We start from the raw sequence: 17395 nt of genomic DNA, 5'->3' as shown, positions 1-17395 counted from the left end.
CAGAAAAGCAGCAAAGCCAGGCGCCCACACCCAGCGTGCCCTGCCCCTGGCTCCCCGGCTCCCAGCGGGCCCAGAGCGGGCTGGACGTCAGGTCCTCCTCCGGCCACTCGGGGGGTGGGTTCCTCGAGATGCCCTCGGGCGGTGGCTCTGTGGGGTGCAGCCTGGGGGCAGCCGTCCGGCTGGGACGGGGGGGCGGGTTCCCGGGGGCAGGTCTGAGGGAAGGCTCCTCGGAGCCACGGTGCTTTCTGACGTTGCGGACTCCGCGCTTCCTCCCTCTCTCACCGCGGCTGTCCACGGACCCGGGTCTTTAGTTTCATTTTTTAAGCGAAACCGCGTGCCTCCTGCTCTGCACACAGCAGCAGCTGACTGCCCTCGTCCGTAAACTGACAGCACAAACCCCGAACGACCAGTGTTCTCCGCTGGAGCTCGGCCTCTGTTTTACATTCCCTTCTGGGCCAGCAGCTGCGTGGGACAGCCACTTAGCCCGACCTGCCGGGCCCTGGTGTGCGGAAACCTTGTGCGCGCCCCAGGGGCAGGAAAGCCTTCTGCGGGCCCTGGAAGACCCCGGCTGTGGGCCGTGGGCTTTGGTGCTGGCGACGGTCTTCCTGCAGGCCGGTGTGGTGTGGTGTGGTGTGGTGTCCTGGTGAGGGTGTAGTCACGGTGCACGCCCCTCCTGGTGCCGGGCGGCTGGTGCGGAAAGCGCGGTGTGGGCGGGAGAAGGGCGGCTTCGGCGCGAGGGTGGCCCACAGAGGCCTCTCAGGGACGCGGCGCTGTGCACCCGGTGCTGGCCCTGCCCGAGCCGCAGCGTTCGGGCGGGGCTTCCTTGTACCCGTGCCCTTCCAGTGGGTGCCTTTGGGAAGAAGGGAAACCGTGTGTGTCCGGCTGCCGTGCTGCCGTTCTGGGGTGAAGTTCAGGTAGCGGCCCGGGAGGTTTGTCCCGACGGCCAGAGCTTCTGTCGAGCCCTGTGACCGTCTGTGAAGAACAAACAGCGTACGTGCCAGGAGGCGGCGTCCGGATGCCGGCAGCCCCGGGGCAGGGGGCAGGGGGCGGCCGGCCCGTCGCCCCAGGAGCCCGGTGCGTCCTGGAGGAGGGTGCGAAGGTAAGTGGGTCCTGAACACACCAGGCGGGGACAGGCCTTGGGGGCTGGGACCTCGTCCGCACCCGAGCTGGCCCTGTTTTTAAGCCGTGTGTACTGTGTACCAGGGCTTCCTGTTTTTCCACGGAAACCTCCTCTCTCGGCTTTTGTGACGATGGATTTATTGGAACGTTCGCTATTCAAGTGACCCGAGTTGTTTTCCACCCAAAAGGCAAAACCGGCGAGTTTGTGGCCCAGACGGGCAGCGGACGCGGCAGGAACATCGTTCCCCAGAGACGGCCCGTCAGGAGCGCTGCGGCCCTGCTGGCCGACGGGCGGGGGACAGAGCGCTGGTGGCCAGCCTCGGCCCTGGGCGGGCCGCGCGGCTCGGCGCGCGGCTGCTCGGAGAGGGAGGGGGGCTCTCGGAGGACGGCTGAAAGGCGGTTTTTGTTGTTCCTCCGGGCTAAGCTGAGCCCTGTGTGGCTCTTTCTAGGAGCGCCCGCCCGGCCAATCGGAGCCGCGGGAGTCCCACTCACTTCCTGCCGACCTCTTGACCCCGACAGATGGTTTTTCTTACAAGTGTCATTAGGCCTCTCCAGTCGCTGACCTCATCAAGTTGTACTGGGGCCGTTTTCATAACTTTTGTTTCTAAAAATCCGTTTAACCCTTCCGGGGCTCCCCTCTGAGAATAGGGGCGCCCCGTCTCCTGTCTCTGCCCATCCTGCTCTTTGCCCCCAGAGCCAGGGGGACCCGCAGCCAGGAGCGGTGCCCCGGTGTTCCGGGAACGGAGGGGAGCTGTGGGTTCCACAGAAAGGGGTGACAGGGCTCCTGGGGGTGCGCGGAAACACGGGCCAGCAGTGACCTGGGGTCGTCGAGTCTCAGGTTCCGAACCAGTCTGTTCGGGCAACAGTTGGATTTGGGAACGTCTCGAGTCTCAGAATCTTCCAGAAATTGCACGATTCCAAGAAGCTGTCAGGGGCTCCCGGAGCATGTGCATCTGTGCACACACGTGTGGGTCTGTGTGCCCGCGCCCACAGCTGCACTCAGAGTCCGCCTCTGTCGTTCCGCGTCACGGGAAAGGGTCATGTTTCCACTCTGGACCTCTGAGCAGACTGCCTTCCCCGACGCGGAGCGGTCAGCCTCGGTGGTGGTGCGGTTCGAGGGCCACTTCTGGGAGGAGGGAAGCAGGAGGCTGTTTACCCAGCGCCCTGCCAGGCCGAGGGGGGCCTAGGGGCTGCATTCTCAGGGCGGGGTCCCGTCTCTGGTAGATCCCTTCCATGTCCCGGATCTATGGGCGGGGCCGGTCCAAGTGAAGGCCCTCGGTGCCTGGGCTTAGCCGTGCAGGCCGAGCCTGGCCCTGGAATGCACGCCAAGTGTCCGCAGTGAGTGGCGTCCCAGCGGACCCTCTGTCCCTGGGCCTGTGGGGTGGCCGGTGTTGGGGACGGGAGCTTCCCGGGGCCAACCGAGCTGGACGGGGCGCAGCACTTAGGAGCCTCCCGTCAGCAGCCCTGGCACCTGGCACCGCGTCGGGTCTGTCTGTTAGGAGCAGGGTGTGCGCTGGGGATGCGTCCAGGCGGCGGTTCCCTGGGGGCCATGGTGCAGCGGTTCTTTCTCTGGCTCCCACAGCAAGGAGGGGCCTGCCCCACGCAGCGACAGGGCAGGTTGTGGCCTCGTGGAGGAGGGCGTGTGGCCCTGAAGACCTTCCGTGGACTCCTCGCAGCTTGCGTGTCCTCCCCACCCACGGCCGCAGTGGGGAGCCGGAGCTTGCGCCGGGTCCCTGGTTCCCGTGTCACTGGGCATACAGGGCGTCGCTGGCCGGTGCCCACCCGCAGGCAGGGCGGCCTCTCAGCCCCCTCCAGTGTGAGTGCGGGTGCGGAAGCGTGCCTCTTCCTTTCCTTTCGAAGCCATCCCCCCCCCCCCCCCCGCCGTCGTTCCCCAAATCTGCAGACCCTCCAGCCCCCTTGCCCTGCCCTAGGGCAGGACAGGGCCCTGGCAAGTCGGGTGAGGTGGCAGGAGTGCCTCCTCCCCCCAAGTGTCTGGGACGCCCACCTAGCCCTCAGCCAGAGCCCGGAGGTGTGTGGGCTCTGACTTCTCAAAGCCAGTGCGCACCAGCCTCGCCCCTTCCTCGCTCTGCTCGCTCCTTCGAGGTGGAGCTGTGGCTCTCCGGAGACCTCAGCGTCTTCGGCCGGCCGGGGCCCCTGTCTGGGGTGAGCCGAGAGGCCGAGAGGCCGCCTCGGGAGGGCAGAGGGGCCATGGCCACACTGCAGACCAGCGCGGGTTCTTCCCCCGTGGCTTGTGGCCCCTTGCTGGCTGTCTCGGGGTGGCAGGGGCCATTGTGATTCGGGGGATGGAACTGCGTCCTTTTTAGGGCGCCCCATCAGCTAGCCCTGTGGACGTACCAGCGGCACGGGGGACTTTGCGCGTGGCAGTGGGGGAGCAGCGCTGTCCCCTCGCTTTCCTGGAGGCTCAGTGGCTGCAGCGGCGGCTGCAGTGCTGTGCGTGGTGTCTGGATTCACCGGAAGCTGTTGACTTCTGGAGAACCTCTGCAGTCAGGGTTGTGTGCTGTGTGTGTTTGCATTTTCTAAGCCCCGTCACAAAGGGCCACCGACGGCGCCGCTCAACCACCAGCAACTGACTGTCCTGCTCTTCTGGGAGCCAGAGTCGGAGGCCAGGGTGCCGGGTCCAGTTCCTTCTGAGGACTGGGGGGGAGGTCTGTCCCGGGCCCCTCTCGTTGGCGTGTCGGTGGCCGCCTCTCCCTGTCCTCACATGGTCTTTCTCGGTCTGTCCCTCTGTCCAACAAAAGTCCCGTTTTCGTGGAGAACCCAGTCATGTTGGATCGGGGCCCACCCCAGTGACCTTGGTTCCCCGTGTGCAGATGCAGTCGCCGGGGTGCTGGGGCTCCAGGACTCCGCCCCACCTGGGAGTGCGTCCCCAGTCCACACGGGGGCCGCTGCGCTCGCTGGTCTCCGGGCTAACAGGGTGTGTTGCTGTGTTTTTGCCGTGTTTTTGTGCACATTATACGTGGGATTACTATACCCACATATAATGTGCATCCTTGTTTTCCCCTCAAAAATTTGAGTGGAAAAGTGAGCACTTACCTGGCGAAATACGGCGTGTGCTTCCAGACCTCCCTTATCAGGGCTGTGAACTGCCATCGCCTCCAGGCCGGGGCTGGTCAAGGCAGGGCCTGGGGGCCTGTGGGAGGCGCTCGGGAGCCTGCCTGTCCCTGCAGCGCCCTCCTGCACGGGGACGTGAACGGTGTCCAGGTGTCCTGACTCCTCAGGGCTCCCACGCCTGCAGGGTCCCCATAAATAAGCCCCAGGCGGCACCTTGTGCATGATGCCGGCCAGGCCAGCCCAGGCACACTCGGAGTGCTGCGTTTCAGGGCCCCGAGGTGCCGGCCACTCCGGCGCAGGGGGCGATGCGCTGGGCTGGGCGAGGGGGCGCAGCCTCACCTGGCCGCATCAGGCTGGGCTGCGAGGTCTGGGCACGGTTGCTCAGAGATTGGTTGGTTGGTCCTCAGCTGGCCACTCTCTGAACTTGGGAGGCCGGGTCCCTACTGCCCCAGGCAGGTGGCTGGGTTTGGAGTGGGCTCTTTCTTCCAGACACTTGCTCTTTAAAAGCAGAGGAAGGGCCCCAGCCTCCAACATCCCGTCCGACGGCTGTGTCTCCCCAGGCAGGCGGAGGGCCCTTTCCCAGCACCTCCGGCCCTGCGCCACGCCTGCTGACCTCGCAGCCTCTCCCTGGCCGCCAGGCGGCCCACAGGCCTCGCGGGTGTCCACCTCGGAGTGGGCTGTGAGCAGAGAACCCTCTTCCGAGAGGTCAGAGTGAGACCCACCTGTGGGGTTAGGAAGAAGGTGGGAGGGGCTTGTGATGTCAGAGCCGGGAGGGCAGAGAGGCTGTGCCAGGAGGCAGAGCTGGGGGCGGGGTGGGTGGGGGCCTCCGGATCTCCGCGTGCATGCCAGCCCTTCCGAAGGCATCCCCTGCCAGGTTCAGGCCAAGAGAAAGATATGCTTTGGGGCATCTGTTGCTATGGTAACCCTGGCATGGAGTGGCGGTGAGAGAGGACTCGGGTCCTGTGGAGGTGTGGGGACTGGCGGGACACGTGTCCCCTACTTCAGCCCCCAGGACTAAACCAGCCCTCCCTCCCCCTGCAGACTGAACCCCTGGGTGCCCTGCAGGTGTGGGGAGGGAGGGAGGGGCTGGTGCACTGCATCCTCGGTCCCTTCTTAGAGCACGGTGACCCGGGGAGGCCTCAAAGGTGCAAGTCCCGGGTAAGGGGCCCAGAAGGACAGCCCCCGGTGGGGTTGGGAAAGCCGCTTTTTCCCCCCTCCCCCTCCCAGGGAGTCCCTCTCCTGAAAAGGCCGCAGGTCCTGAGGTTGTCCCAGGTCCACACCGCACGCACGCCTGGGGGCGAGGAGGGTTGTGCGGTCGCCCTCAGTCAGGTGTGTGGTGGCCCGGAAACGGCGGTCTGCCGAGGCCGCCCTGTGGGTCTCTGCGAGCGGTTCCCTTTCTTTGTCACCGCTGGCCACCCTTCGGGGGCGCGTCTGCAAACAGGACTCGGGGGTGTGATGGAGAATCGTCCTTCAGGGTGGTCTCGGGTCCTTCCTGCATCGGGGACCCCCAGCCTGGCCTTCGGCCTGTTCGGCCAGGAAACCTCAGCTGCGGCCCAGAGGACACACAGCAGGCGGGGCGCCTGGGTCCCCCTCTCCTCCCCCACCCCTGGCTGTTCAAGTTCCTGAAGCTCCTGCGTGTTTTCTCCGAGGGGGTTGGAGGGGTCCGTCCTTGCGCATCCTGAGATTGGGAGGAGAGGCAGTGTCCTGTCCTCCCGGGGTGTCTGGTCTCGTGCTCCGTGGTCTGGGAGAGCCCGCGTTGGCATGGAAACGAGCTGGGCGAGCCTGGGCACTGCCACGCGGGTCCCTGCAGGAGGCCATGCAGGGCGTGTGGCGCCCTCTGCCGGCCGAAGGGCCCCATCACCGGGCCTGCGGAAGGGCTGGAGCTGGAGGCGGGCTCCTCACAGGCCCTGAGGGCCCTTGCCCGCGGGTTCGGGGCCTCTCGGCGCCCGCAGACAGACGGGCCGGGGTGTGGCGAGGGCGGCGAGGCAGGCGGACGCCCCGAGGAGAGCGCGGCCAGAAGTCACGAGGCAGAGTCTTCAGGTTTCTGAACGTCTGAGATCTCACCGTCGCTGTCTGTCTGATGACAGTCGATTCCTGTGGCCGTCTCTCTTTCTTTTTTTTTTTTAATTGTTACTTATTTTCAGAGAGGGAAGGGAGGGAGAGAGCGAGAGCGAGAGAGAGAGAGAGAGAGAAACATCAATGTGCGGTTGCTGGGGGCCGGGGCCTGCAACCCAGGCATGTGCCCTGACTGGGAATCGAACCTGCGACGCTTTGGTTCGCAGCCCACGCTCAATCCACGGAGCGACGCCACCCAGGGCGATCATCTCTATTAGACGTTGAAGCACAAGTGCAATCCATATGCGTCAGAATAAGCCCAATAAGCCAAAGTTGCCCTAAAAACATTCTCAGTCCCCACCCACACGCTGCGTCCCTCAGGTGACGCGATTTAAAGTTGCGCAGGAGCTCAGTGGCGCCATCCTGGGCTCTGGCTACGGGAGGCCCTGCCCAGGCTGCAGACACCCCGTCAGGCGGCCGGGGGGCGCCCTGGGGTGACCTCTCCGCAGTGGAGGTCTCCCTGGGGGCCCTTTAGGAGGACTTCCCAATGTTCTGGACATGAACCTTCTACAAAGAGTTCTTGTTCTCAGTACGGAACGACCCGTGCGTGGTGGAGTCAGGGTCAGGGCGGAACTGCTTCCGTCCGCCTAGAACTTGAGGGTGCTGACCCGTTCACCCCGACTTCTCGGCCTCTGTCATGCGGAAGGGGAGGCGGGGCCAGAGAGCACTGGGGCGGGAGGGGGGAGCCTGTGCCTCTGATCGTTAACTAAAGCAACAACATTGGTTTTCAAGCACATTTGCATGCCAGGTGCTCTGGAAGTGTGTGGAAACTCCTAAGGCAGGAGCCTCTCGTGTTCTGGGGCGCGGGGTGGGGGGCCAGCACTGAGTGTCGGTTCAGACGCGGCCCGAGGGCCCATCCGGGAGGTCCTGGCTTGCTTCCTCTCGGCCCCCTGCCCTGGAGCGTGGCTTTCAGCAGGTGAAGTCCCTGGGATTGTGGGTTCGTGTTTAGCACCAGGCCTCGTGGGTTCGCCGCCTGCTAAGGACCCTAAAGAGCAGGATTCGCTCGCTGTCGAATCCAGGGAGACTCAGCCAAAGCGCCCTCCCTCCATCGCCTCCCCCCAGGGGCGGCCTCCGGCCTCCCCGGACACCCCACCGGCACTGGGCTGCCCCACGCTTCAGGACGTGCCTCTCTCCTCCCTGACACCAGGGGCTCTGGGCAGGCGGCAGGGTCTTCACATGGCGTCTCCTTGTCCCCTTCGTAGCCCCAGAGGATGTATTTGGCGGGGTTAGAAGCAAGGAAGGTCACAGGCCCACAGTTCCTCACCTGACCCCCAAATTGTAAAAAGCTCTGAAGCCTGAATCCCTTCTGTGACCCGCTTGGCGGCAGACTGACCTGGCCTGCGTCGGCAAGGGTCTTCTTTTGCCTTCTGTGTATTAGCCCAGTTGGTGCCTGCCCACGGGTGCCAGTGCAGAAATGCCCACGGCTGGTTTGGGGGCCACCCCACACGGTGCAACGGCTCTGGGCTTTTTAAAATCCCAGGGTGTCTGACCTCGGAGGCGCGCCTGGCCTCCGGGTGTTGGGTGTTGGGAGAGGCCGGTGGATCCGGGCAGACCTCGGGCTATCTATGCACTTCCGTCTGGGACAGTCACGTTGCATCGGCCCCGGGGGCCTGAGGGTGGGGCCCAGGGAGCAGCTGGAGGGAATGCGACCAGGGCGGGGCCTCGCCACCCCAGGGCTGGGCTGCTCCGCATCCCCTGGGGAGAGACGAACAGTTGTGTTCCCAGACCTGAGCGGCGGGCGGACAGGCCGGGCTCCAGGAACCGGGTGAAGCCGCAGCGTGTGGTTAAGGGTCCTGCCGGTGACCTCAGAGCAGAGGTGGGGGCAGAGGGAGCAGGGGGGAGTCTGTCTCTCCAAAGGAAGGCGTGGGCGGTCTCGGGGGCCTGCTGTTTTGCACCAAATGTTTTCATCTGTTGGGGAGAAAAAAATTTCCTTCCTTCCTTCTGGGTTCTTTGGCTGGTGTAGTAATTAAATTGACATAAGACAGATTGACTGCAGAAAATCACAGTTTTCACTTTGTACGTACAGGAGCCCCATAAAAATACCAGACCCGAGGGCGGGTGGGGCAGTGGAGACCCCCATACCAGCCCTCCCCAGCTAGGGAACGGGACGGGGCCGCCCCGGGGCGGGGCGGGGTGGGGGGGGGATTCCCAGGACGGTAGGAAGAGCGGCTGTTTGGCGATTCGATTCCTGTAGGTCTTGCCTTCCGCGCAGTGACCCCCACCCACACCCAGGGGGCACATCGCAGGGCGTGTGGCACGTCCTGCCCCCTTCCGCGTGCGTGTCCTCGTGATTCTGATCACGGGCGTGTGGGTTATACGGCGCTTCTTCTGCAAACACGGGGCCTGCCTAGCCCCTCCTTCTGCGAGTGGGTTCTAGAGCCCTGTTACCACCTGCAGAACCGCCGCTGCGTGGCAGGGAGTGTTCCAGTTTCACACGGGCCCCTCCTGTCCGCCCTCGGGTCCTTCCTTTGTCGCCCGGCGGTGACTGGCCGCGTGGTGTGGCTGCCGTGATAGGTGCAGCCGGGGAAACACGTGTGCCTTGCGGGCGCCGACCAGTAGGCAGACAGTGACGGCAGAGGTTGGCTTTCGCAGCAGGGCTGGGGTGGGAGGCGGGGTGAAGGTGTTCTCTGCGTGGGCACCAGCCGGAGACCGCGCGGCCGAGCTCCCAGGATGGCCCGTCCCTGTCGTCTGGGGGAGGGCTGTGTTAACTAAGTCCTTGCAAATAGCTTGCTCCTTCAGAAGACAGAAATGCCACGTTTCAAGCATTCTTGCTTCGGAAGAAATACTGTGGGAGGCAGCTGAAACCTGCGAGTCCGGGCCAGACCCGCCTGGTGGCCGTGCAAGTCCAGGCTTGCTGTTGGCACGGCCCACCCGAAACAGGGTGGCGCCACGGCTGGGGGCGCCCGCGGAAGGGCCAGCCATGAATAGCATTCCCGAGCCCCCCTCCAGAAAGCCAGGCACAAACGTCAGTTCCTTTTAAAAAAAATTTTTTTTTTTTTACATAATAGGTTACAGATAATTTATGTAAGCTGATGCTTGATCTTCCCTTTGATTGTATAATCGAGATCCTGCTTATCAATTTTTCAGGAAGCCATCTAATTATACAAATTAAAATTCAAAGGAAAGCGGAAAGAATGATTGCGCCTCGCTGGGGGAATTGCAGGAGGAGGGTGTGAAATCCATCTCGCCTCGGACGATAATGCTGTCGTTTTTCATCTCTGCGGCACTTCGCAAATATGAACTAATTAATTCTCTGCCCCTCCGACGAGGCGCCTGACGCAGGGTTCTGGCGTCACTGCGGAGTCCAAGGGGGTGCCACGCCGTATCCCGGTCTGGCTCAGGCCCAGCAGTCCTGCCCTCTGTCCGCTACTCTGGAGGTGGCCACAGTGAAGACACCGCGCCCCACCTCACCGCCCTTTGCGTGGTCGCCTTCGTCCAGCAAAAGCAGACCCGGACTTAAAAAACACACCCCCTCCGCCTTCCTCACCCACCCAGGGCTTCCCGGTGGTGGCCCGTCCTGCTGACCCAGGACGGTCGCCCCAGGTGTGGGGGCGTTGCACGAATTACTGACGTGATCAGAAGTGGTACTTTTGCCTCGCTCTTGTAGACAATCATCACATAATTATTGCCATAAATTTTGGGGTGCTTCCTCAGCCTCCACGCTGGGAAATGAGCCACTAATTACCAGGAAGTCACCTACCTTTCCGTGGCCACACCTGCACTCCAGCCTTCGATAGAGTGACCGCACGTGACAGTCCTCGCCACTGACCCTGGAGCCTCACTTGGGCTCCTGTCCCCGGTACTAGCTGGGTGACTGAGGGCAGCTTCTCTCCGCGCGTGCGTCTCGTCCACATCAGACTGCGGCCATGGGTCGGGAGCCGGGGCTCGGGGCGCGCAGGGGGGAGCAGGGAGTGAGGGTCAGAGCCCCCCCACCCCCAAACCCGCAGCGGTGGACGCCCTCCACAGCCAGACTGGGCGGCATGGCCCCATCCTCAGGGGGCACTTGGGTCCCCTCTGGAGACTCCCAAACACCCCACCCAAGTGGGTGGCCCTTCCTCTCTGGCTCACCTCTGCCTGGAGCCCACGGCCACCACCGCCGCTCTCCAGAGTCGGGGCCAGCAGCCCGCCGGGCCTTCGCTCACACCGGCCCCCTCCAGGTGCTGGTGGGGGTGGGGCCGGGGCCTGTGTTGTGCTCAGCAGTGGCCCTGACTCGTGAACCCCCTGGCGGCCTCGCGCCCAGCTCCGGGTGGCTGCACCTCGGGGCAGATACAGCAGGGACCGGGACCGGGGGTCCTGTGGCTGGTGAGCCTGCCCGCTGTGTCTCTGCCCTGTGCGGCCGCACAAGCACAGGGCCGGCCGAGCGGCTGTCGCTGGGTCTCCGGCGTTGGCATATGATGACTCCGATTCAGCCGCCCTGAAGTCAGTGGCAGGAGATCAGGCGCTGCGGGCCAGCGCTGCGGGCAGCTGAGGACCGCGGTCCTGCATGCGGCCCTGCGCTTCCTGTCACGAGTGGAAGGCAGGCGTGGGCCCAGGGAGCTGCAGAGAGCGGCCGCCACCTCCCGAGTGCCCTGTTGTCCTGTGCCCCAGGGTGTCCGGAGAGTAAGGATTCTTTTCTTGTTCCAGGGTCCGTAGTGGCGTAATGCCCGCAGACTCCCGCGAGTTCCCCTGATTCTTAGAGGACCGCTTGGCCTTTCGAACCCGAGTTGCAGAGTCCGACGAAGAATGGCCCTGGTGGACAAGCACAAAGTCAAGCGACAGCGACTGGACAGGATTTGCGAAGGTAAGAGCCGGCGTGGTGGGCGGTTTCCGGCCGGAGGCGAGTCGTCCTGCCCTCGGGTCTGCGGCCTGCTCACCGGTCGGTCTCACCCGGTCCCCGGTCAGACTGTGTCCCGCGCCCCCACCCCCGCCAGGCACCTCCCACCATCAGCAGCTCCAGCCTTGGCCTTGTGGTCAGGAGGCCTGACCTTAAGTAGGACCAGGGCCTGGCTTCCCAGGTAGGGGTGGGGCTGGGAGGAAAGCTGGGGAGGAAGTGGGCCCTGAGGTCCTTCCCCCCGGGCCACCACTCACCTTGGATCTCTCTGCACGTGAAAGATGCTGTGTATTAGGGCCATCTTTCCTGCTTCCTGAAGCTCGGGCGTGCTCTGCTTCGAATTAAGATATTTACAAGGTTAAATCACAAGATGATTCCTGGGGAGCCCAGCCTTGCCCCTCGTGACGTGTTCACATCCCTGGTATCTTTGAAAACGTCTGGAAGTGTTTTATTCGTGAAAGGGAAAATAAACATAGTTAAAAGCTAATGGAAACCTAGGGACGGAACTCCGAAACGCTGATGACGCACCACCCGCTCCTGGTGAGTGGGCGGGAGGACTCCGGCCGGGGCTCGCAGCGCGGGCTCCCTGCCGCCAGGCTGGGCTCCGGCGGGGTGTGCCCGCCCCGGACCCCTCCGCCCGGCCGGCCGCACGGGATTGTTTGTTCTCCGAGTGGAGGTGGCAGAGGCTCCAACGCCGAGCTGTGCCGGTGCCTGCGCCCCCCAAGGGGCGCGGGGGCTGCAGAGCAAGCGTACTCTGCGTCCAGCTGGGAGTGGCTGTGGAGGTTTCCGGGGGTTGCCGCAGGGGCGGGCTGGGGCTTAGGCCTTGTTTTAAGCCAACATTTAAAATGTGCGGGCCTGCAGACAGATGGACAGAGGAGTGCGCTCACTGGACAGTGCTGGTCCCTTCAGCCGCGTTCCCCGTTGGATGAGCTTAGTGTCGTTTGCTTTCTTCTTATAGAAACAGAGAAATGTACGGGCGGGGGGGGCTTTTCCAGAATCCTCTGAGAGAAAGGTGTAAATACAGCAGTCGACACTGTAGGGCCTGCGGTGCGTGCCTGTTGTAGGGTCGTTCCCGGTGTGAGCCGCCCCCGCCGCCGCCCGGGAACTGAGCCGCCCGCACGGTGCGGTCCAACACAGAGACGGGACCCCACCCGTCGGGCCGGCGTCTCGGCCTCCACAGAAACCAGAGGAGGACCCGGGGCGCTGCGTCCTCGTGTCTCCACGGTCTCCCTAACCCACCCTAACCCCCGGCCTTCGGACTACTCGGTTTCTAGGGCAGACCATGGGCCCTCTTTTCGGACCACGCCCCCGCCCCCAGGCGTGGTCCACCAGTTCCCGCCCGTTTCTTGCAGGAGGCATTGGCACTGAAAACTCGGAGGCCCGTCGGTCTGTGCGATGTCCCATAATCCGCCTTCACCCAACTGAGTGGGGATCCTTAAAATTAACTTCTACCCTGCACTGGGAAGGCGCTTCGACTTAGGGCACTGTGTCCCCGGCCCGGGAGGTCCCTCCCAGTGGTCACCATTCCGAGGTCGGGGTCGGGCATGCCTGCGCACCGGCTCCGCCCCCTCGGCCCCGGGGTTCAGCTAGTGGTCGGGTGGGAGCCAAGGCGACCTCTCCTCCGTTTCTAGGGCAGACCTTGGGCCCTCTTTTCAGACCACGCCCCCGCCCCCAGGCGTGGTCCACCAGTTCCCGCCCGTTTCTTGCAGCAGAAGCTTCCTGTCACCCCACCCCCACCCGGAGGTGTTCTTGGGAGGGGAGCAGTCTCACATTTTTAAAGTTGCTCCATAGCCACCCCCAGCTAGACACCCCGGGGTTAGGTGGTTGGGCTGTGACTTCTAACCCACGTCCTGGGAGAGACATTTCTCCGGTCAGTGCGGCCGCCGTCCCACGATGCTGCTTCCGCGGTGCCCCTCGCACGTACAGGCTGGCGCAGCGCCTCCTGCAGGAGAGGCGGTGCCACTGCCCGGGGCGGGGCCCCCGCCCGGGCTGCCGCGCTTTCGGCCCGGGGGCCGCCTGCTCCCCACCGGCGGGTCTGCGGGGCTCCGTCCGAATCAGTTGGAATGACGGCCTTGCGAGAGCTGGCTTGACATCCCAATTTTAATTTTTTTTAAGGAAACCTTCCGTTTTTACGTGTCTAACGCGCTCTGCACTCCTTCCCGCAGCCCCGCCTCGGGGTGTGGCCGGGCGTTGGCTTCCCCCTGCGCGGGTCTGTTTGCCCGCGAACCTGGCGTGCCGCGCGCATGCGCCGCGCCGGCCGGAGCGTTGACAGGGGGCGCAGCACACGTGGGTGGCTGGTCCGGCCCGGCTGTGTGCGCGCGGGCGGGCGGAGAAGAGCGCGGGCTGCCACTCGGCTCCGGCTCCTTGGAGGGGGCGCAGAAGAGCCCCGGGGGCGTGGAGCTGTGACAAACCACGGCGGCTCTGCAGGGGGCTGGGGGTTAGGACTGCTGTTGTGGGTTGGGGCGGGATAAATCACTGAGCACCTTCCTTTCCTGGGGCCACCGAGGATACACAGGGTGGGGGAAGGAGAGAGTTCGTCTTGGGCGCTTGGGGAGACGCTGCTGGGGACACTCTCGGCAGAGCTCCCTTCGTGAGCACCTCGGGAGGGCGTGTCCCGCCCTGTGACCGCAGGGCTGTGCTCGCGGGCACAGACAGGAGGCGGCCGCGGTGACCGAGCTGGGCTGTGGGCGGACGTGGGGAGCGGCGAGCAGCTGGAGTCGGCACAGCTGTAAACCCTGGGAGCCCTCCCTGCGCGGCCGTGTCACCCGGAGGTCAGGACGTGTCAGGGGGTGCTGCAGGAGGGCCGTGGGGGGGCCTCCCCGATGTCGCTTGGTTCCTCCTGCCGCAGCGAGCGTGTCACCGAGACAGGAAGTCTTTGTGGGACATCGGTGGCCCCCGAGTGGTCACGAAGCAAAGATGTCTAGATCACTTTGTAAAGAAACAGTGCTGAAGCTCGCCGTCCGTACACAGTCCACAGTCATTCATAATAGACATCTCTAAGCGGCCCCAAAATGTGGGCTTTTAAGATGGGATTCCAGAGCTGTGCGTTATAATGGTACGGGCGGGACGATGCGTGCGGATGGAGCAGTTACCCGCACTTCCGGTAGCTGTGTGATCGCCCACAGTCACCTTGGTCCCGTGAACACACAGGGGGGCCCTGCGAGTCTTCACGCCCTGTGGGGGATGGACATCCTGGGCCGCGGTGCCCCTGCTCCAGAGGTTCGGGGGAGGGGGGGAGCGGTCTGGCTGGAGCGTCCCAGGAGCTGCCTGCGGGGGGCTGAGCTCCTCCCCGCCAGTGCGGGCCGTGGGCCCTGGGCAGGGAGGTTTATTTACTCTGCAGTCACTCGAGGCTGGGGGCCCCGTGTGCAGAAGGCTCTGTCTCCCTTTGGGGGGTCGGGGGTGGGGACTGGCGCCATCTTGGTTGGCTCTGGGACTGCTGCCGTCGCCTTCACCGCGGGTCCCGGCTTCCCCTGGCCGAGGCATCCTGTCCTGGTTGGGGATCCACCCTTCTGCCGCCTGACCTGACTTGACTTCCCCTCGGCTGCACCCCGCCCCCCGCCCCCCCCCCCGCCCCCCCCAGGATAAGTGTTTGCCCTCGGGCCTCGGCAGCACCTCCCAGGAGCCGGCTCCTCCCTCACGGCAGGCCCCCGGGCGGCCCAGCCGTCGTGGCTCTGAAGCACCACAGACCTGCAGCGGCATGTCCCACACAGCTCGACCGAATGACAGCAGTTAGGGGTGACTGGGAAGCCAGGACCCCCAGATTGCTGCCGGTTTCTTCCCTCCTGTTCTCTGGTCAGTTTCTGCTTTGCATAGCCCACTGACCTCAGCAATGGACCTCGGGCACCCACCCCCGGGGAGCCGGACGGGGTGGGCGCAGCAGCCTGGGCTCCGCGGGCCGGGGTGGGCAGCTCAGGGTTTCCCCCGCCTTCGAGTCCAGGGCTGCCGTGGCAGGGGGGGCTGGCTGCGGGTGCCCCGACTCGGGGCCTGGCTGTCCCCTGAGGAGGGAGGGCAGTGAGGTCTGCTGGCCTTGGTGTCAGTCCAGACCCCAGCTTGCCGGTTTCACTGCGTGCCTGAATTCCATTCTGAAGAACAGCAGAGAAGGGAGCGTTTGACCCCAGAGCTGCGTGCATGCCCTCTCTCCCCCCACCCCCACCCCTTGTCCCCGGGACTGGCCAGCCGTTCCCTGGGGGGGTCAGTGGTCACCCCTTCTCCTCTTTCCCTGCCTTCCGGAACCTTCCAGAGTCCTCACAGCATGTTCAGGTCTCCACAGTCAGGACTTGGTGTCTCGTGTTGTGTGAAGAATTGGCTTTGGGGGGGTGTCCCTTGTAACCCTGAGGTTCCCATTTGTGGGGTCGGCTGTATTTTAGCTTCATTTGCCAGAAAATTTAGACTGTGTGTTTCTTAGTTTTCGGAAAGTGTCCTTTTACTCTGCATGGCTTCCTGCAGGGAGGGTCTTTGAGGAATTCAGAAGTCCGTGGGGCCCGCCCCTCCTGCGGAAACCGGCCCCTCCCGCCGGCTGTTCAAAAGCAGCCCTTCCCCACCCTGCGGTGTGCTCGCAGACCTGCCTGTGTCGAGCGGTGCGGGTCCGGCTGCCGGAGTTTCTGCGGAACGCAGGGAGAGTCTGTCACTGTCTTCGGCAGAGTTCGAGGCCCGTGCTGCGTGAGTTTGGGGGGCTGCACCGTGGGGCTGGGCTGGGCTGGGAGCCGGGGGACCTGGAGCCCGGGCGCCGGGAGCTGGTCTACTTCCCCATCTCAGAACCCGATGCCGCTCCACTGACGAGCTGGAGGCACGCGCACTCTTCCGCACGGCCCTGCTTCCGCACCTGAGCTGAAACGGGGGGTCCCGGGGGCTGGGCAAGTCCCCACGGGAGTCACACACTTCCACAAAGGTGCAGCACCCACAGTTCTCGGGGTCACACACCTCTGAGGGCCACATCTGCGCCGAGTGGGCTCTCGGCCTTCCCGCCTCCTGACATGCTGCGATTCTGTTGCAAGAAGGAAGGAAAAGGCAACGGCATGGGGGCTGAGGCTGAGGCAGGTGCTGTCCTTTGGCCAAAGGTGGGGGCCCTGCTGACCGGAGCCCAGGGTCCCCCGTTTTGAGGGCTGGGAGCAGTCGTCTCCTTAGGAGTTACTCTCCAGCACTCTGGGGGTTAATTCTGTCAGTGACATACTCGATGATGTTGTGGAGTTTCAGGAAATTTTTGGAAAGCGACAGTGGTTCCCCTTTTCCAGCAGAGTGACCCCAGTTAGCTTGGGAATTCTGGGGAGCGGGATGTGAGCTTTGGAGAGTGCCCTGGCCCCGTGCCCTGTGGCCCGGGCACAGCCGCCACCTCTCTGTCCCCAGCGACCGGGGCGTGGTGCGGGCGGACGCTGAGAGCCCCCATTCGGTGCCCCGTCTCCGGTCCCCTCGGGAGGGCCAGAGGCGCTGTCCGTCCTGCCCGGGCAGCCGTGCTCAGAGGACACGGCCGGGGCTGGAGGAGGGGAGCGGATGGGGGCGGGGGCCGCCGAGGCTTTCCGGGCAGCACCCTTGCCCGGGCAGAGGTGTGTCTGCCCGACGCCCCGGCTCGTTTCCGCGCAGACCCGTCTCGTGCGCATCCTCGGGAGGGTTCCAGTGGAGCCCCCCCCGGCCCCCCAGGTGTGGGGGGGCTGGGGAGGGGGCCTCGGGATTGGGCCCAGGCGACAGTTGCCCGTGGGACTGGGCCTGCCCACCGCCAGCTCCCTGGGTGCCCAGCGGTGCCGGGGAGATCTGCTGTAACCAGATAGGGCTTGTTTCCATCTAGTGTTGGGTTCTGTTACGTTTCCCTGCCTTTCCCGATGTATCTCCTCAGTGAACTCGTCCTGGGGCTGTTGGTGGGACGCGTAAACGGTGTGTGTGTGTGTGTGTGTGTGTGGCCACCTTCAGCCTCGACAGCGAGCGTGCGGGCGGTGGAGTGGCGGGAATCGGCGCCGGCGGCGGCTTCCGTGCAGAGACCTGGTGGCTTGGCCCCCTCCCTCCCGTGCGGCCAGAGTGGCAGGGCACCGAGAGAGGACTCGGTCTGTTTGCCGCCTGCCTGCTGGGCAGGCAGATAACCTGAGGCCTCGCTGGCATTTTGGGGGCGGGAATGGGGTCCGCAGGGCCCCAGTAACGAACGGGCGTCCCTGGACAGCATCCCCTCACAGGACGTGGGCCAGAGCTCCGGCTTCTGGGGACCAGCCCAGTGTGGGGGGTGGTGTTGGTTTAAACGGTTTGTCACCAAGTTGAATGACCGGGACAGGAGAGACGGCGGGACCCTGCTCTTTC

At 64.6% G+C, this 17395-nt stretch overlaps 1 protein-coding gene across 1 annotated transcript in view; it reads left to right on the top strand.

The window, feature by feature from the left end:
- Positions 1–17395, top strand: part of CTBP2 (C-terminal binding protein 2) — a 106655-nt gene that overhangs the window by 68454 nt on the left and 20806 nt on the right. Inside the window, exon 4 of the mRNA XM_045854374.1 lies at positions 10930–11086. Coding sequence (XP_045710330.1) covers positions 11029–11086 — 58 coding nt within the window. The 5' untranslated portion in view covers positions 10930–11028. The remainder of the gene's footprint in view (positions 1–10929; positions 11087–17395) is intronic.

Source organism: Phyllostomus hastatus, unplaced genomic scaffold (assembly GCF_019186645.2).
Source record: "Phyllostomus hastatus isolate PE091 unplaced genomic scaffold, TTU_PhHast_1.1 phas_scaffold_1066, whole genome shotgun sequence".
NCBI classification, from domain to species: Eukaryota; Metazoa; Chordata; class Mammalia; order Chiroptera; family Phyllostomidae; genus Phyllostomus; species Phyllostomus hastatus.
This window is presented reverse-complemented; position numbering and strand designations above follow the sequence as displayed.